Raw genomic sequence first — 17,449 nt, forward strand, 5'->3', positions numbered from 1 at the left:
CTCCATTGGTTAGCCTTTCTCTTTGTGATAGACCATCTCTCATTTGGACCCCTTACCATTGGCCCCGTGTCGAGATAGATCTATAAGCACATGTCCATATATTAACGCTTGTTCCCGTTTATTCTCCCACATTAAATGATCAGTTTAATATGAGAAAATCATTTGGGTTGGTTAGATATTAAATTCTATGACATGGCGGAGCATGGGTAGTTCGATATCATGGTAGGACATGTTCTTAGTTACACTTTAGAAAGTAGAAAGCTTGAGTTTCTATGTGCTATGCATAAATATTGTTTTGAATAATGCTATACTTTTGAACATAAGAAATATCACCCACTCTATTGTGAGTGTGAAGTTAGTTTAAGTGTGTGTTGTGAAAGCTTTTGCTTAAGTTAGTGCATATACGTTCCAATGGATGCAGGAGACTTCCTCCTCTCAGGTGCTTTGATTTATTCACTTGGCATTTGTGTCTAGAAGCCTACTCTCTACCCAGCCCATGTCCCTTATATAAGCAACCCTTGAGCTAGGTTCAGGCTAGCCCCTAGCCTCTAGCCCTTGGCCTGACATTAAACCTTAGTGTACATGTCACACAATTTCAAATCTTGTAGGGCCGTTTTCTACCGCGCATGCGCCTGTGTTCCACACAATGAAGACAATTTCTTCTAGTGAGCTTCGAATGATGCTGATCTGAGCCTAGTTTGTTTGTGTGTATGTGTGCGCACACACTTTCCCAAGCAAGCACTGATCCTACACTTCCACACACATCCATACACTGCCCAATTTTGATTTTCTTGTGCTACCTTCTTATTTGATGGAAGTTGTCGATTATTGAAGCTTTTTCAAAAGGTTAGGTTAAACTTCTCTTCTCTAAGGTTCAAGTTCACATCCCTTGGTTAGCCCCAAAAGCTTCCCATCTATTGGATAATTAAAGTTTGAAAAATCTTGCCGTGCTTTACCTGCCCAACCAAATGGGGCTACTAATTCTCCAGATTTTTGAAAATTGCTTGCTTTATGCCGTCGTTGCACACACAAGGATGGGAGGGTAATCCACTGCCATGCACTCACCAATTGAAGGATGACGCAACAATGCAAAAGCAAGCGAGAGTGGAGAAAAGAAGAAGAAGAAGAAGAAGAAGAAGAGAGTTTTAACGTCGTAGGAAACTATCGCAAGAGACCTTAAAGATCTAGTCGACGAGGAGTTGAACTCAAGACCTATTATTCAAGAAGGAAATGGCATAACCAATCCACCAAAATTGGGTGATAGAAAGGTTATATCATTTTCCTCTTTTTACTAGCACACCCACACCCACACCACACCCCCGAGAAGAGAATTTTAACGTTGTAGGATCTAGCTGACGAGGAGTTGAACTCAAGACTAGAGACTCTATGGACGGAGTGGAGTGGAAAGTGGTTCACTCCTTATTTATTTTATACAGAGGAATAAGGGTCAATAGGTCAATCAATGGATGGCTGGACATTGGACACCCACCTCGGGGCAAAGGAACATCCATTTGTAAACCCAACACAAGCTCATTTATAAATGAAGAAGAATGCAAAGGAAAATGGAGATCTTTTGTATGCATTTAACTTGGCAATACTCTTGCAACCATGAAGAATGAGAGGTATCCTTTCCTCGACTTTCATTATTTGCATGAAAATGAGGCTTCTCAAAATGAACAAGATAAAAACGAATATAAATCTAGATTGCTACATGAATATTGCATTTTAGACTATGTATAGTGGGAAAATTGATTTGAGATGTGAAAATCTATCAAGAATCAAAGGATAGCAAGCTTAACTCTTCTCTGGAATGATAACATCTAGGGTTTTCTTATAATACTCAAAAAAGAAAACTCTAAATTTTTGTGTAGGTTTTCATTGGCAAAAAGAGAGGAATTCAAAAGTGAACTCTAAGGCCTTTACCCTTTCTTTTAGCCAGGCCAAAAATGTCAACCTCCAAGATTTATTGACAAAAAGAAAGATAATAATACCCCAAGGTCACTCTCTAGCTTTGTCTGCCTTGTAACAATATGAGCTGCTAGGTAATTTAACAATTCATTTCCATACTCTTTTTAGAAAATTTCCAGAAAAAATCATTTAAGCACTTCTCCGAGTGTAAGACTGCCCTTTTCATTACTAGGATTAGACAAAAGCTACTATGTACATTTGACTGTGCGCCGCCGCGCCCTCCATGGCCACGAAAAATAAAACTTTCTTACTAGAAAAAAGGGTCACTTGTTTTTACAAGCTTCTCACTAAACTCGAATAAAGACTTTGCTAAATTTGCATCAATTGCATAACCACTTGGCCATGATTCATTGCAGTTGGAAAAATATTTGCCACTAATCCCTTTAACAAAGGGATGCAAAGCCAACATACATTGAGTTGCTGCGCCCTGAATTGAAACAAAATTACTCTCTCTCTCTCTCTCTCTCTCTCTCTCTCTCTCTCTCTCTCTCGCGCGCGCACACAAACACACACATAAGAACTCGTAACAAAAAGAGAAGAAAAACAGTATGATAAAGGGTTAATTCCAAACTAACTTAATTCATAAGATTCTAAAATGAACCTTATTATGACTTCATAAAACTAGAACCAGAATCCACTTATAGATAACCACTTTGATCTCATGATTGTTCAAAATTGAGAAAAGGGAAAATGTGATTCCTCAAACCATGCTTATTCTATAGATACTAGTGTAAGCAATCAATTCGTATCAAGTCAATATAAAGTAACGATACTTGTTCGATTTCCCATATCTATCATGTGGAATCTTTACAAATGCCACCACATGCCTCTCTTGCTCATCTACAACGAGGAGTAAAACCAGCACGCAAAGCCACAAATCAAGCTCCCGTGCATGTCGTGAGGCATTTTAGGTCGACTACACTAACCATCCCACCATCACAAGCTCGTTGTCTACTTGGTGACACCTATAGGCCTTTCATAAAAAAAGGGTGTGTCTAGCTTTCCTCCCCCAACCCCTCCCCCCTTGTCCGATCGCATGGCATGCCCTCAATGCCAACTGACACATGCACACCCACCGAAAGCTGTAACAAAATTGGACACCCCAAGTCAAGATTCTACCGCGACACAGCAAAGATTCACTTCAAACTTATTCACTATTCACAATAGAGTCCACACGGCTCGACGTATTCTATTCCAAGAAGTTATGGCCCTAAAGACTGGCGCCCCTTTCGGAATTTATTTTTATATTAATCTTTGAGCAAAGTACAATGAGCCCGCGGGTGCTCACTCTCAGACACTCTGCACCCAGATCCCCTGAGAAGTGAGGCCCTTGGGCGTATTTATTCTTACAAGGGATGCCCAAAAGCAGAGCCCCAAAAGCTTTCAAACTCAAAAGCAATTGATCTCCAAAAGCTTTAAACTTAAAAGCCAAAGTTCCAAACGCAACAGGTCCCCAATATCTACCAAAATCAATCAGCACAAATTACGGAAATGCAATACAGCTACCATGTCAATATATCAACGCGAATTGCGGAAATCTGCCACGTCAACAACCTAGCGCATTTTTCAAAAATCTACCATGTCAACCTGTCGACGCGTTTTTCGAGGCTGCAAGCAGTGTAAATGTGTCCGGGAACCAACAACGTCACGAGTTTGTGACATACCCCCCTCTTGAAAGAATTGTAATCACCCTCAATTATGCTTGCAAAACAGACAGAGGCCATAAACTGTTTTAGTAGACACTGACTGTTAGTATCGATACACTAGACATGACACATCTAGCACTTGTACAAGACGACAATCACATCAACGTACATCACAGGACATCACTTGACATCATAGTACATCACTTGACAAATTACATACAAATTCATTCCAAATCTCACACCATGATCAATCGGCAATGTATTACGTAATCGCATCTAGATCTATTCCGGACCTCACAGATACCCGATTAACTAATCCTTATTGCAATCATGTCTATAGAGATTTATGAGACCGAAATGCTGTAGTCATTTAATCTTTCATTTCCTGCACTCAAACAAGTCAAGTACAGATCAATCATTTTCATTTTCGAGAATTCCAGTTCATAAAGTCATCTAGCAGAATATTGTCAGCCCATCAATATCCCTGAAACCCAGAGGGGGACATCAGTGACTCTATTCCAAATCGGGGGTAATCCGTTGACAAAGGAGCAGAGTGATTCCCCTCTTGTGCAAACCCGCTGCACTAGATTCACCCATGCTGAAATCGGGGTTTTATCGGAGTAGACTATGCTAAACCAAACTTCAAGGTAAAGTTCCAAAATCTGAGGATTATCTACTAGGTCCTCCTCCATCCACTTTGCATCCAATACAGAATAGTTCTTGAACTTAATCAAGAACTGCCTAATCAATTTACCTTTAATCTTTTTGTCATTGTGTGCCAATATTTGTTCTGGAACGAGTATCTCCTTGCTTTCCTCCACTTCGGGTTGCTCATCTGGCTCCCTGCCATCATGGGGCACATCCCTTTTAAAAGGCTTCAATAGACTCACATGAAAAACATTGTGAATTTTCCAAGTATTGGGCAGCTTCAGTCTAAAGGAGACATCATTGTTTTCTTTTATCCGGAAAGGGTCATAATACCTCATTCCAAGCTTTGGAAAAAGCCGCTCCTTTCCTTTTCATTTTCTAAGGCGTGCCCTCTCAAAACGTAAGAGCACCCAATCGTCCACCTTTAATTTCAAATCACGACGATGTCGATCTGCTCCCTTCTTGTGTCTTTCTTGAGATTTCTCTAAAGCCTCCTGGACCTTGGCAAAGGCAGTGTCCAAGTCCCTCGTGTACTGGTTGGCTTCAAAAATCTTATCTTGGGTTTGGAGAATGTTTAGATCTACCAACTGATTCCCTTTTTCCTTTCTTTCCTTGTGCATTGGGACATGTGGGTAGCGTCTGTCGCTTCCTCTGTCCATTGGCACGTCAGAGTCAACCATCGAAACCCTAAGACGCACTATTATCTAATTCAGCTGGAATCCTTTGATAAACTTGCATCTGGTTTTCTTAGTTCGTCGAAACTCTTTGATTCGCCAGAATCCTATGATGAGCTATCCTGGTTCCGTTGATTCATTCTCTTCACTAGAAAACTCTTGCCTTTTTGAGGTGGATACTATCCTGCCTGTCGCATAAGTCAATGAGCCGGCATGCATTCCAAATCTTTGCTTAGTCATGTCCGATAAGTCTCTGAATGGAGTCAGACTTCTGGTTGAAAGCATAGTATTGAATCTCTTTAGCAAATCATAGCAAAACCACTCAATCTGGTCTTTCAAAAGAATCTTCGACAAGTATCCCAAAACCTCTGGGCAGTAGTCATCCAATGTATCTTTCTCAATCATTTTCAAGTGATGCCAAGGCATGATGACATTTCTTGCATATTCATCATTCTTTTCAGGTAAGATGCCGCCTTTCACTCCCTGGAATGTTCTAAGAACCACACTCCAGAGAAGGCGACATCAAACTATTGTTAACTCATGGGCTTGATGGGTGTTGTCACAAGGCGCGCACCACGTGCCAATTGAAAAGAACAGACTGAACAGACTTTTAGCACTTCAATAACAACTGTTCAATAACAATTGAACTGAGAGAGAGAGAGAGAGAGACGACACGTGACACGGAGTGGCGGAATTCCACCCCAGAGAGTATTGGCCCCAAACCTTGTCGCCCTGTTCGGTATTTCTTTATATTTCTGCTGATTCGCAAAGTACAACAGCCAGGGAGCACCTCCTCTGCAATCTGCGCGCTGAAGAGTGCCAGAGAGGGCTCCCAAGGCTCATATTTAAAGGCCCAAAGCCTACAAGCATCAAATATGAAAGCTGACCCCAAAAAATCACTTTCCAAAAATGATTTCCCTAAAAATCCGCCGTGAATTCCGGAACGTCCGTACAGGTGCCACATTATCATATTTTGATGTGCAAAGTCTTTTGAGCGTGTTCTGCTTTATTTTTAATGCCTTTATGTCACTTAGGGCCCCATCGGACGAGGTCCCCATAAGTTGGTAGGATTTCTTCTTCTCTTACTTGTTCTTCTTAGGGTTTCTAGAATTAGGGTTTGTATTTTTAGGGTTAGGGTTTCCAAAATTAGGGTTTGCAAGTTTTAGGGTTAGGGTTTTCAAAATTAGGGTTTCAACAGTTAAGGGTTTTGGCAGAAATTATGGTTAGGGTTTCTGCTCTCGGACACCCACGTCATCACTTTGTGACACTTCTTCTGATACTTGTTTTTCTTAGGGTTTAGGCCCCTCGGCAAGTAGCTCCGTTCTTCGGTAGGTCGACACGTCAGCAGTTTGTTACATCTCCCCTTCTTGAAAGAGAGTAATCGTCCTCGATTACAGCATATCGGCAAAGCAACTCAAGTTAGCTCAAAAATTACCGAGGGACATTCCGAGGGACAATCAGTTTGCTCTTTTGATCAAGGAGTTAGCTTCTCCTTTCATCCATATCGAAACTCTTGATATCCCGGCGTAGTAAAATTAGCCATCACACCCAGACCGTACTGATCTTCCACGGGTGTCTTGATGCACTAAAATTACATACCCAGGCAATCTCATCCAATTAGGAATATTCAGTGGTTGGCACATCACAATACAACACAAATGCTTACATATGCATGTTACAAGACATAGAAACATAAAGCTGCCGATGAACACTCCTCCCGCATAACCTAACAAGGTCCGGGCCGGGAGATATTCAACGACTCCCTCATCACTCCTCTCGCATAACCTAAAAAGGTCTGGGCCGGGAGATATAGAGGCCTTTTACAACCAAACGCCCCCCAAACCGCAGCCTGCGTCATTTGGAGGTGCTGAGAGTAACCACTACTCAGACTTCTTAATACTCCTCCCGCATAACCATCCAGGTCCGGGCCGGGAGTCACAACAACAATTAATTTACAAGCATACAACCAAATGCTCCCCAAGCATCGGCCTGCGTCGTTCGAAGGTTTTCAAACATACAACGAAACGCTCCCGAGGTATCGGCCTGTGTCATTCTGAGGTTCAACAATACCAAAGCAGTATTTCTCACTTCTCCACCCGGAGTAAAACCACCAATCATCGAAACCAGTATCAAACCAGAGTCAAACAAATCAAATCGGCACCAAAACAGGTTCAAAACAGATACCATCCATTTTAAACAAATTCCAAACAAGATCAAACAGAACTCAAAGTTAAAAAGCAATCTCGACATCAGTCGAGCTCGAAAAGTCGACTGACTTTCCATCCTGAAACAGTGTTTCTTTGGCGGCGATGATAGTCCCAAGATAGCAATCGTACTGGACCTCCAAGGTCATCTACTCGTGAAGAGACATCTACTGAGAGATGTCGAGAAATTTGAAGTTATAATCTGCTAGGGTTTCCATGGCAAGCATTTCAAGATACCCCACTCTGCCAAAAGTTGCACTCCAAAGGAAGATGTCAGAAACCGTATAACTTCGGGCAATTTTTCTTTTTTTCTGGAAAGCTTGCCAAGTACTTGGAGTGTGCGGCTTGGTAGCTATAGACAACAACATCTGCATGGCACTGCTTTTGAGAAAAACAGTGACCCGAAACAAATATCGGATCCTTCTTTGCAAGTGATCTTAATGGCTTATGCCCTGTAAGACATGAGCGGTGCAGACGAGAGCGCGCCCGATGCGCGATGAAGTATGGGTGGGAGTGGCTAATAAGTCCAGTAAAATTACAATAGCTCTGTCTGCTCTTTTGTAGGACCGGTATGCTTTCAGAAAAGCACACACCTGATGCTCTGATACCACTGTCACAAGGCGGGCACCACGTGCCAATAGAAAAGAACAGGCTTTTAGCACTTCAATAATAATTGTTCAATAACAACTGAACTGAGAGAGAGAGAGAGAGAGAGAGACGACACGCGACACGGAGTGGCGGAATTCCACCCAGAGAGTATTGGCCCCAAACCTTGGCGTCCCTTTCGGTATTTCTTTATATTTCTGTTGATTCGCAAAGTACAACAGCCAGGGAGCACCTTCTCAACAATCTGCGCCCTGAAGAGTGCCAGAGAGGGCCCCCAAGGCTCATATTTAAAGGCCCAAGCCTAAAAGCATCAAATATGAAAAGCTGACCCCAAAAAATCACTTTCCTAAAATTTCGGGACTTCCCTAAAAATCCGCCGTGAATTCCGAAACGTCCGTACAAGTGCCACATCATCATATTTTGATGTGCAAAGTCTTCTGAGCGTGTTCTGCTTTATTTTTAATGCCTTCATGTCACTTAGGGCTCCATCGGACGGGGTCTCCATAAGTTGGTAGGACTTCTTCTTCTCTTACTTGTTCTTCTTAGGGTTTCTAGAATTAGGGTTTGCAGGTTTTAGGGTTAGGGTTTCCAAAATTAGGGTTTTCTAGTTTTAGGGTTAGGGTTTCCAAAATTAGGGTTTCAACAATTAGGGTTTCTGGCAAAAATTAGGGTTAGGGTTTCTGCTCTCGGGCAACCACGTCATCACTTTGTGACACTTCTTTTGTTACTTGTTCTTCTTAGGGTTTAGGCCCCTCGGCCGGTAGCTCCGTTCTTCAGTAGGTCGACACGTCAACAGTTTGTTACAGGTGTCCTGGCTTGACTCCCTTCCTTGAACTCCTTGGTTTTCTTGTTGATTTGGTACTTTAAACGACTAGATGGCCTTCTATGTCTTCTAGACTTTGTTTCAAAAATCGTCTTCAAAGAATGTTGTCTTAGGTGCTTAGATATTTAGGGGCTTCTTAGCACCTCAAACACTTCAAATGGCGTCTTTCCCGTGTGTCGTTGTAGGCAAACTCCACCAAGGGCAAATACTTTTCCCATGTAGTCTTCTGATCCAAAGAAGAAGACTTCAACAAATTCAAAACCATTGAATTAATTGCCCATCTGTCTACAGGTGGAACGAGGACGAGAACTGCAACCACGTACCAATGTTCTCTGCTGTCCAAAACAACTAGTAGATTGGGGATCTTTGTCCGAAACAATGGACTCAGACATGCCATGTATTCGAACAGTTTTGCCAAAGGATTGGGCTTATTTGTCTTCTTTATTACAGAGCAGTGAGTCTGCTTAATAAATCTGTTGATGATCGTCGAAAGGCCATCATGCCCACTCCGTGTCTTCGGGAGATCAAAGATGAAATCCATTGCAATACTTTCTGAGGGGCGGGTGGGAATGGGTAAAGGCTGTAGTAATCCTTGTGCCTTATGCCTGTCAAACTTGACCTTCTGGCATACTAAACAATTGCGAACAAAGTCATTCACACCCTTCTCGAGTCTCGGCCAAAAGAAGTAACACCACACACCTTAAAGGTGGTGTCGATGCCGCATTCAAAACTCATCATCACTATGCACCGACCAAAAAAAATTCGCGCGACCACTCAGTCCTTCCTTCGACAGGCCAAAAAACTTCTACAAGATTAATCCAATAGTTGACTATCTCCTAGTCTTTCTACTCTTGACACAATCGTTGATTGAAGAGATTTCTTTAGAACAGCATCTAAAGGGAAGTAAGGTAAAATCTAAAGGTAAGTAAATGAAAGAATACAAATGTAACCTCTATACTAGGCTCATGTAGGGAAAAATTAAGAGGGATAAACTAGGGGTAAATAGCTCGCTCCTAGTTTAACCTAATTTGGCAATCTCAAGACACCTTAAAGATCTGACCACCTTTTAATCTATTGTAGAGTGAGATAAGAGGAAGAGACCTCATAGATCTTTCTTGTGGGTCTTGTATGCAAGACCTCTTAATGTGTGTGTGTGTGTGTGTGTGTGTGAGTGAGAGAGAAAGAGAGAGAGAGAGAGAGAGAGAGAGAGAGAGAGAGAGAGAGAGAGAGAGAGAGAGAGAGAATCTCTATGGGCAAGAATTCACAAAAGGCTTGCAAAAGGGTAAGTGAAGCTTTTTGCCTAGAGATAGGAGAGAACATTTCAACACCTTAAAAGACCCAAGTTTTTGTATGGTATCTAGCGTCATAAGGGAAATGGATGAGAGAGTGAGAGAGAGCCCCTCCCCTCCCCCCCCCCAAAAAAAAAGAAGAAATGAAAAGAAAAAATCCACCTTTCTCCGACCCCCGACTAACAAGCACATGAGAAGAGATACAACTTAATTGCGCACGCGCGTACACACACACACACACAGGGGTGTGGGTTGCCACTAATAGAAAGAGGGTCGAAGGAGTTGGCTGAGAGAGAGAGAGAGAGAGAGAGAGAGAGAGAGAGAGAGAGAGATTCTATCTACTTAGGAGTTTTCAGAAACAACCTCACCTACTACTCCTACTTGTACTCCTATTAGATTCCCTCGAGTCGCTTCCTTGCTCACTATTTGGAGCAAAACTACCGTGTGTGAGAGGTCAGATATGAACTCACACTCATGTGAGCCATCATAGGTATTTTTCCTCTAAACCACTCTACCACGAACAGCTTGCGCTGCCCTAGCACGAACCCCCTCGTCCAGCCACGTCATACACCTTGCGCTCGACGCTGACGCCGTGATGCACTTGCCATTCGCACACAAGTTGTCACACCATCCTACAAAGCTCACACGTCCTTGCCTGCCAGCTACCCCAAGTGTCCACCGATTTCGCCCTCATGCCGCTCCACCTCGGTGGCTCCCTACCATTTCCATTTTGCTTTCCTTCCTCTACCTGATCTACCATCCTAGAAGATTCTTTCAAATTTAGGATTTAAAAATGCATTTGCTGATTTACGATAAGGCACTTCTTTTGCGAATGCCGAAACTCGTACAAGCGTCACAGAAATGATACACCGCTATCGAAAAGTAACGCACTACTTGTGTTCCAGCTATGATACAATCCCTTGTAGTCAATGTATGTGACAGTGATGCTCAGGACGCTAGCCGTCAGGGCGTCTTCCAATACCTCTCTCTCTCTCTCTCTCTCTCTCTCTCTCTCTCTCTCTCTCTCTCAGGGATGATAGATACCCTGAGAGAGATTTACTGAATAATAATTTTTCAACTGTATGTACTGCTTCGGTCTCATTGGCCCTCCTTGGGTGCCAAAAGGGCACCGGTTGGCATGAGGGGCGGCAGCCTAGTGTGTTTGGACTGCCTCCCATACGAGCGTTTTTGGGCAGCCAACCATGAGTGGCAGATTGGAGAGACGCGCAGCAGGAGGGGCAGCCCCTTCTACATCTTTTGCAGTCAGGGCTCCATGCACCCGGAGAAACTGTCCAAGATCTGATGATCCTCAGGGCATGTCTTCCTTTGCTCTAGACTTGCTGTCCTCATGCTTGCTCGGTGGTCTCCTATGCAGGAACAATTGGCAATGTCAGTAGAAGTTGCAGTTGTGTGTACCTTGGGTCTATCCATTGGGGCATGTCAGATGTATGCCACACTTGTATGAGTAGCTTGTTATTAGCATGGAGAGCCTCTCTCTCTCTCTCTCTCTCTCTCTCTCTCTCTCTCTCTCTCTCATTGTCATATGTCCCATCTCACTCTACCTGTCTCCACAGGTGCCTTGTTCATGTACCTGGGATTGCAGGTGCTCTAGATTGAAGTCGAGGTTTCCACCGGATCGTAGGCTAGTTCTTGTCTTCATTGCATCTTCTGCTGCCACCTTATATCTCTAGGACAACTACTCGTATGATCATCCGACTTCAATGGATGAGGTTTAGAGGTGGAGCATGTGGTGAGCCGACAACGACAATAGTTCGAGGAGGTTTTGTTGGAGTGTGGACTACTAGTCCTCAACTTTTTTCATGGGCGTCTTGCAGTTGCTTTCAACAATTCCTTTACTCTTCCCTTAAGTATTGGTGTCATGTTGTGTATTGGATATTGATTGCACAATTCAGTGGCGGGTATATCCCCTTTAGCATAAGTGGAAAGGATAGTTTTGGTGAAGATTTTAAGGAAGCAAGTTACAACAGTGAGAGTATATCCGCTTTTTCGATATGGAGTGTGGCATCTTGTATTGGACTGTACCTCAAGTTTGATCTTAGAGGAGTGACAGACTTTCAGGGAGTTTGCTTGAGTAGCTAGGCCCTTTTGGACCCTGTCGACTTTTTTAGCAAGCATGATCCTTAGGTGACGACCTTTGAGGTCTTTTGTAACAGACTTGGACACTCCAAGTCAAGAATCTATCACAACACATAAGAGCAAACTAAAGGAACTAAACAAAACTGAGAGTGACGACACAACACGGCATAGTTCCGCTCTTATAGAGATTGGGTCTTGGCGCCCATTTCGATATTTCTTTATATGCTTCACAAAGTACAACGTCCGAAGTCCTCGTCTTAGTAGTGCTCCGAAGCTTATCTGCCTGAAACTGAGACCCTGACACTTTATATATAGGCCTTGGGCCTTCGAAAAGCAGTGTACATGAAAAGCTTCTAGTCTAAAAGCATTTGGATCCCAAAAGCTGGCACTAGGACAGCCAACGCAAATTGCAGAAATCCATTACATGTGCCACATCAACAGCCAACGCAAATCGTGGAACATCCGTATGACAGTGCCACGTCAACATCTTTACGCGATTTGGGGTCCTAGCTTTATTTTTATCTTGTGTCCCCTTCGGCCCTGTCGAAGAGGGTCCCACCAGTTGGAACAACTTATAAAGTCTTTGGTCTTTAATTTTGAGCCTCTCGGCTAGGTTCTGCAAGTTGGTAACACTTCTTCTGCATCTTTCAGTAGGGCTTTGACCCCCCTTTGTCCGGAGTCTGTCCTTAGGTAATGCCACATCATCACTTTGTGACATGCCCCCCTCTTAAAATAACTGTAATCGCCCTCGATTACGCCTACAAAACCAGCATAAGACACAAACTAGTTCAGTAGACACTGACTCTTAAGTATTGATGCACTAGACAACATGTATCGAGTACTTGCACGAAGAAGACAATCACTGAACATTCACATCACTATCTCTGTCAAGATCTTTGATGAGAATCATGATCATCGTAATGTATTTAGCAATCACATCCAGATCTATGTGTTAGCTCTTGTTCACCGCATCACTGATTTTTTACCATATATATATATATATATATATATATATATATATATATATATATATATATATATATATATATATATATATATATATATATATATGTATATGTGTGTGTGTGTGTGTGTGAGAGAGAGAGAGAGAGATGTGTGTGAACACACTTAGAACTGTCGGGGCATTTTTTCCCTCATTAGGAGGTTTTTCCCCGTGCATTGTATATATGTCCATCATTCTAAGGTTAACTTATCTTGCCATTGTGCACTAAGTAATGTACTCTCCGTTGTGTGCCTTGAGCTTCTTCATCTTCTCCAAGTTGTGTGTTTCCCTAAAACCCTATTTCCAACATGCATCAAAGATGCTCTGCCTCTACATGTGATCGTTCATTTGTAGGCTGCTTTGAGGAGAAAAACGCAAGGAAGATGTCCTTGATGTCCATCGCTTGCATGATGTGATGCCCTACTGTTGGAGATGAAAAACGCTAGGACTGAGTGTGGGTTGATTTGTAGCAAAAATGCTAGGCCTATCTACCTGCCCTCTCCTATATACCCACAAGAGTCTTGGTCGGACAACTGTCCACTAGCCTCGTAAATGGGGAAAATAGGGAAAGAAGTACCAGAAACCTTCTCTAGGGTTACGGGAAAAATAGCAACAAGGCTCGGAAAAATACTCTCAAGCCTACAGGAGCCTAATGGCCATGGAACCAAGCCAAAACCCTATGCTAAACATGGCTATACACATCCCGACATCAGAAAACAATCTCACTTTGGTCAACACAACCACAAAATAGCGTGCACTCCCTAACACCTGTTCTTGGGAGGAATTAGGACCGACTGGACGAATTGAGAGGGATGCCATAACTCTAATACCCCCCCTCAAACTCCTGGAAAGAAAGATGGACCATGATGCTGGAGTGAGTATGCCACATGCAAGAATCTCCAAGCTGCTACGCGAAGTTCAAGAATGCGGACAACTGAGGCTACCAAGAAATCAACTGTTCGATGACGAAGAACCAAAGAACTGCACCAACCACCATATAAATCACGATGAACTACAACCTATATCTCAAGAAACTTCATCTGAGAGTGAAACTACAACTGATCATCTATCTGGAACACATCCCGAGAGAGTATCATTCCACACTTTCACGTCCACGTGGCTTTGTGTGCCACGTGGACATGCTTCATTAACCAATTTTGCATCTATCTCTAGATAGGAGTGCCTAGAATTCTAAGAGGATTAGTACCGGGCCATTGGCAACTTTGTGACAGTGTTCGCAAGACCTGCATGTTTAGATGAGTCCATTAGATTAGGTTTTCGAGCTTTGGAACCTTCAGGCATAAATAGTTTATACAAGCGTTTTGACAAATGTTATTACACTATGGCGGGCATCTGACATGACGTGCATATAGGTCTTGGCTAGAGAATCGTGTCAGTTCAGTTGTTTCGTCAAATGGTTCACAGAGCAGTGAGCTATCGCCTGAAAACTCCTGTATGTGCTCATTTGCACATTTTGCCCTGAAATTCCCGACTTGACTCAAAAGTCCTATAATGGGAGCAGTTGTCCTGGCATTTTGTGCATAAGTTGTAAGTTGGAAACCTTTGAACGACGCAGATGGAGGTCTAGGCCTCGAAGCGACGCAAGCTGCGATCTGGGGAGCGTTTGGTTGTTTCGGTCCTCTATCTCACGGTCGGGACCTTTTTAGGTTATTTGCGAGGGAAGTGACGAAGTAGTCATTGAATACCTTCATGCCCAAGACCATGTGTCTAGGAGGAGTGTTCATCGGAGTTGTTTGCTTTTATGTCATGTAGCATGCATCTGTAAGCATCTGTGTTGCATCGTGACGTGTCAACCATCGAATATATTCCTAATTGGGTGAGATTGCCTTCGTATCTAACTTTAGTGCATCGAGATACCCCTTCAAAGATCAACACGGGCTAGGTGTGGTGGCTAATTTTGCTACGCCAGAATATCAAGAGCTCTGATATGGAATGAGAAAACTGAATGACCCTTCGAATGACTCTCATATATTTTTTATCTAACTTGAGTTGTTTTGCAAATATAATCGCGGACGATTACACTTCTTTCAAGAAGGGGGATGTCACAAACTGCTGACGTGTCAACCACTAAAGACCAAAAGCGTTAGGACTCCTTGAGCCTACCTGTAACAGGCTTGGACACTCCAAGGGAGAAATCAATTGCAACACACGAACAAAAACTTCATAATCATTGAACTTTAATAGAGAGAGTTGACACGGCCCGACGGAGTTCCGTGCCTAGAGGTATTGGCCCCAAAGTCTGGCACCCCTTTCGGTATTTCTTTAACATTAATCATTGCAAAGTACAACTCCCGAGGGACCTCTACTCTCAGACTCTGTGTCCATATGCTCTGCAGAGTAAGGCCCCATCGGCTTTTATAAAGTTTACAAGGGATGCCAAAAGCAGAGCCCCAAAAGCTTCAAACTTAAAAGCAAATAGTCTTGAAAAGCATCTGGTCTAAAATTTGCCCCAAAAAGCAAGCAACGCAATTACGGAAATACGTACAGCCATGCCACATCAATAGCCAACGTGAAACGCGGAAATTCGTACAATCTGCCACGTCAATCCTCACCTTGCGATTTTGCTAGAGAACTGTAGACCTGCCCTCCCCACACCTAGCGCTAGCAACAAGAGGGGTTTTCATCGCCAGAATTGCCCCCTACCATCAGCGTTTTTGGCCAACCGACCCTAGCGCTTTTGGTTGGCTTGCGTTTTTGGCAATCAGCATCAGCGTTTTCAGGCTGGGAGCATCAGCGTTTTCAGCCAAGGGGGGGCAGCACCCACAAATCTTTGCCCGGTGCCTTGCCGGCGAGAATCCTCTTCAGATCTTCAGATTTCAGCTATGTACCACTGCTGTTATTCTCTGTTTTCAGCCTATCAAAGGTTGTTAGATTGATTCCCCGCCCTCCCTACACCCTCTGCACCGCTCCGAACCCATGCTGAGAGCGTACGAGCACTCTGAAAATCGCTGGACAGCAGCGTTTTCATCACCTCACAGTTGCGTTTTTGGGTGGACAGCAGCCGCATGGCTTGTGTTTTTATGGAGGATGAAGTTACCTCCTGCCAAGACACCATCGAATGGTGGTCCGTGCGGTCTCTCAATGACTTCTATAGTACACGGTATCGTCGACATCAGCTTGATCATCTATGAGTGTATGATCCTTGGGAGATCCATTCATTCCAGCCATTGTTCGGCGGTTGCGCACTCCAGAGGGGGTGGTGACTTGTGATTTGCTATGGACACACCTCACTCATCAGAGGAGTTCACCATGAGATATGGCCATGCTCATGCCATATGGGATTTTGACATTCCCAGAGAAGACACCACCATCTTGGGTGGACAGACACTTATCACTTGGCCTTTACACATCAAATCACTTGCTTACTCATGAGCATCTTCATGGACTTAGGGAGAGGATCTTGGATCTCTTCTTAGAGAGGTTCATTGATTGGATCTACAGACTAGAGTGGGACTTCAATGCTTTGGACTCTCTTGGAGAGTTTACCCACAAGATGCGTGAGATCAGTGTTAGACTTACACCTCTGCTGCTTCACATAGGTCTAGGGCATATTTGTAGTACGACTAGTATGTCTTCGGGCTGGCCTCGCATAGCCTAGGTTGCTCTTGGTCCAGCCCGAGTTTGGGGCCGGCCGCCCACTTTTGTCCGAGCGCCCACATATATTTCCAGATATCATTTTTCTGTTGGGTCGTGGGGATTTTTATCAAGCCTTGCTGGAGTGGGACTTCAGTGCTTTGGACTCTCCTGGAGAGTTTACCCACGAGATGCGGGAGATCAGTGTTAGACTTACACCTCTACTACTTCACATAGGTCTAGGGCATATTTGTAGTACGACTAGTATGTCTTCGGGCTGGCCTCCCATAGCCTAGGTTGCTCCTGGTCCGGCCCGAGTTTGGGGCCGGCCGCCCACTTTCATCCGAGCGCCCACATATATTTCCATATACCATTTTTCTGTTGGGTCGTGGGGATTTTTATCAGGCCTTGCCCTACCTCCCCTAGGGCCAGGGGGTACCCACTTCCACATCTCTCATCTCACAGAGATCACACATATTGATTGTATTGAGGGTCTTCTACTCATGGTAGTCATGGGGATCAGCCCCCTATTCACCATATCTTGCGTTTGTGCTCTCTCTCTCTCTCTCTCTCTCTCTCTCTCTCTCTCTCTCTCTCTCTCTCTCTCTCTCTCTCTCTCTCTCTCTCTCTCTCTCTCTCTCTCTCTCTCAAGCTTCCGCACGCGCGCACTCTCACATAGTATCAGAGCCCAATTCACATGGTATCAGTCGTCAAAGTTTGAGGACGCACCATCTTCGCATCAGGTACTCCTCCCAAGAAGAAACAGCCAGCGTTTTTACATCATCCAGCGATCAGTAAAAGCCAGGCAAGCGACGGCATCCGGAGTAGTTTCTATCACGGAAATCCCCAATTTTCACCTGCATTTTTGCTTCCTCCATTGGCGATCACCTGATGGCT

The 17,449-nt window shown here is 43.8% G+C and overlaps 1 protein-coding gene across 3 annotated transcripts in view; it reads right to left on the reverse strand.

The window, feature by feature from the left end:
* Nucleotides 1-2,096: 2,096 nt before the first annotated feature.
* LOC147454361 (short-chain dehydrogenase TIC 32 B, chloroplastic-like) overlaps nucleotides 2,097-17,449 on the reverse strand; it is a 56,617-nt gene continuing 41,264 nt past the window's right edge. The window contains exons 8-9 of one of the 3 annotated variants that reach the window (XM_086516353.1): nucleotides 3,547-3,695; nucleotides 3,196-3,428 (exon numbers count right to left, since the gene is read on the reverse strand). In XM_086516353.1, the coding sequence (XP_086372479.1) occupies nucleotide 3,428; nucleotides 3,547-3,695 (150 nt within the window). In that variant the 3' untranslated portion in view covers nucleotides 3,196-3,427. Of the gene's footprint in view, nucleotides 2,396-3,195; nucleotides 3,696-17,449 lie in introns of those variants that run through there. The other 2 variants (XM_086516351.1, XM_086516352.1) reach the window with 2 other exon arrangements.

The sequence above is a fragment of the Adiantum capillus-veneris genome, chromosome 7, assembly GCF_014529385.1.
Source record: "Adiantum capillus-veneris isolate H3 chromosome 7, ASM1452938v2, whole genome shotgun sequence".
Lineage (NCBI taxonomy): Eukaryota > Viridiplantae > Streptophyta > Polypodiopsida > Polypodiales > Pteridaceae > Adiantum > Adiantum capillus-veneris.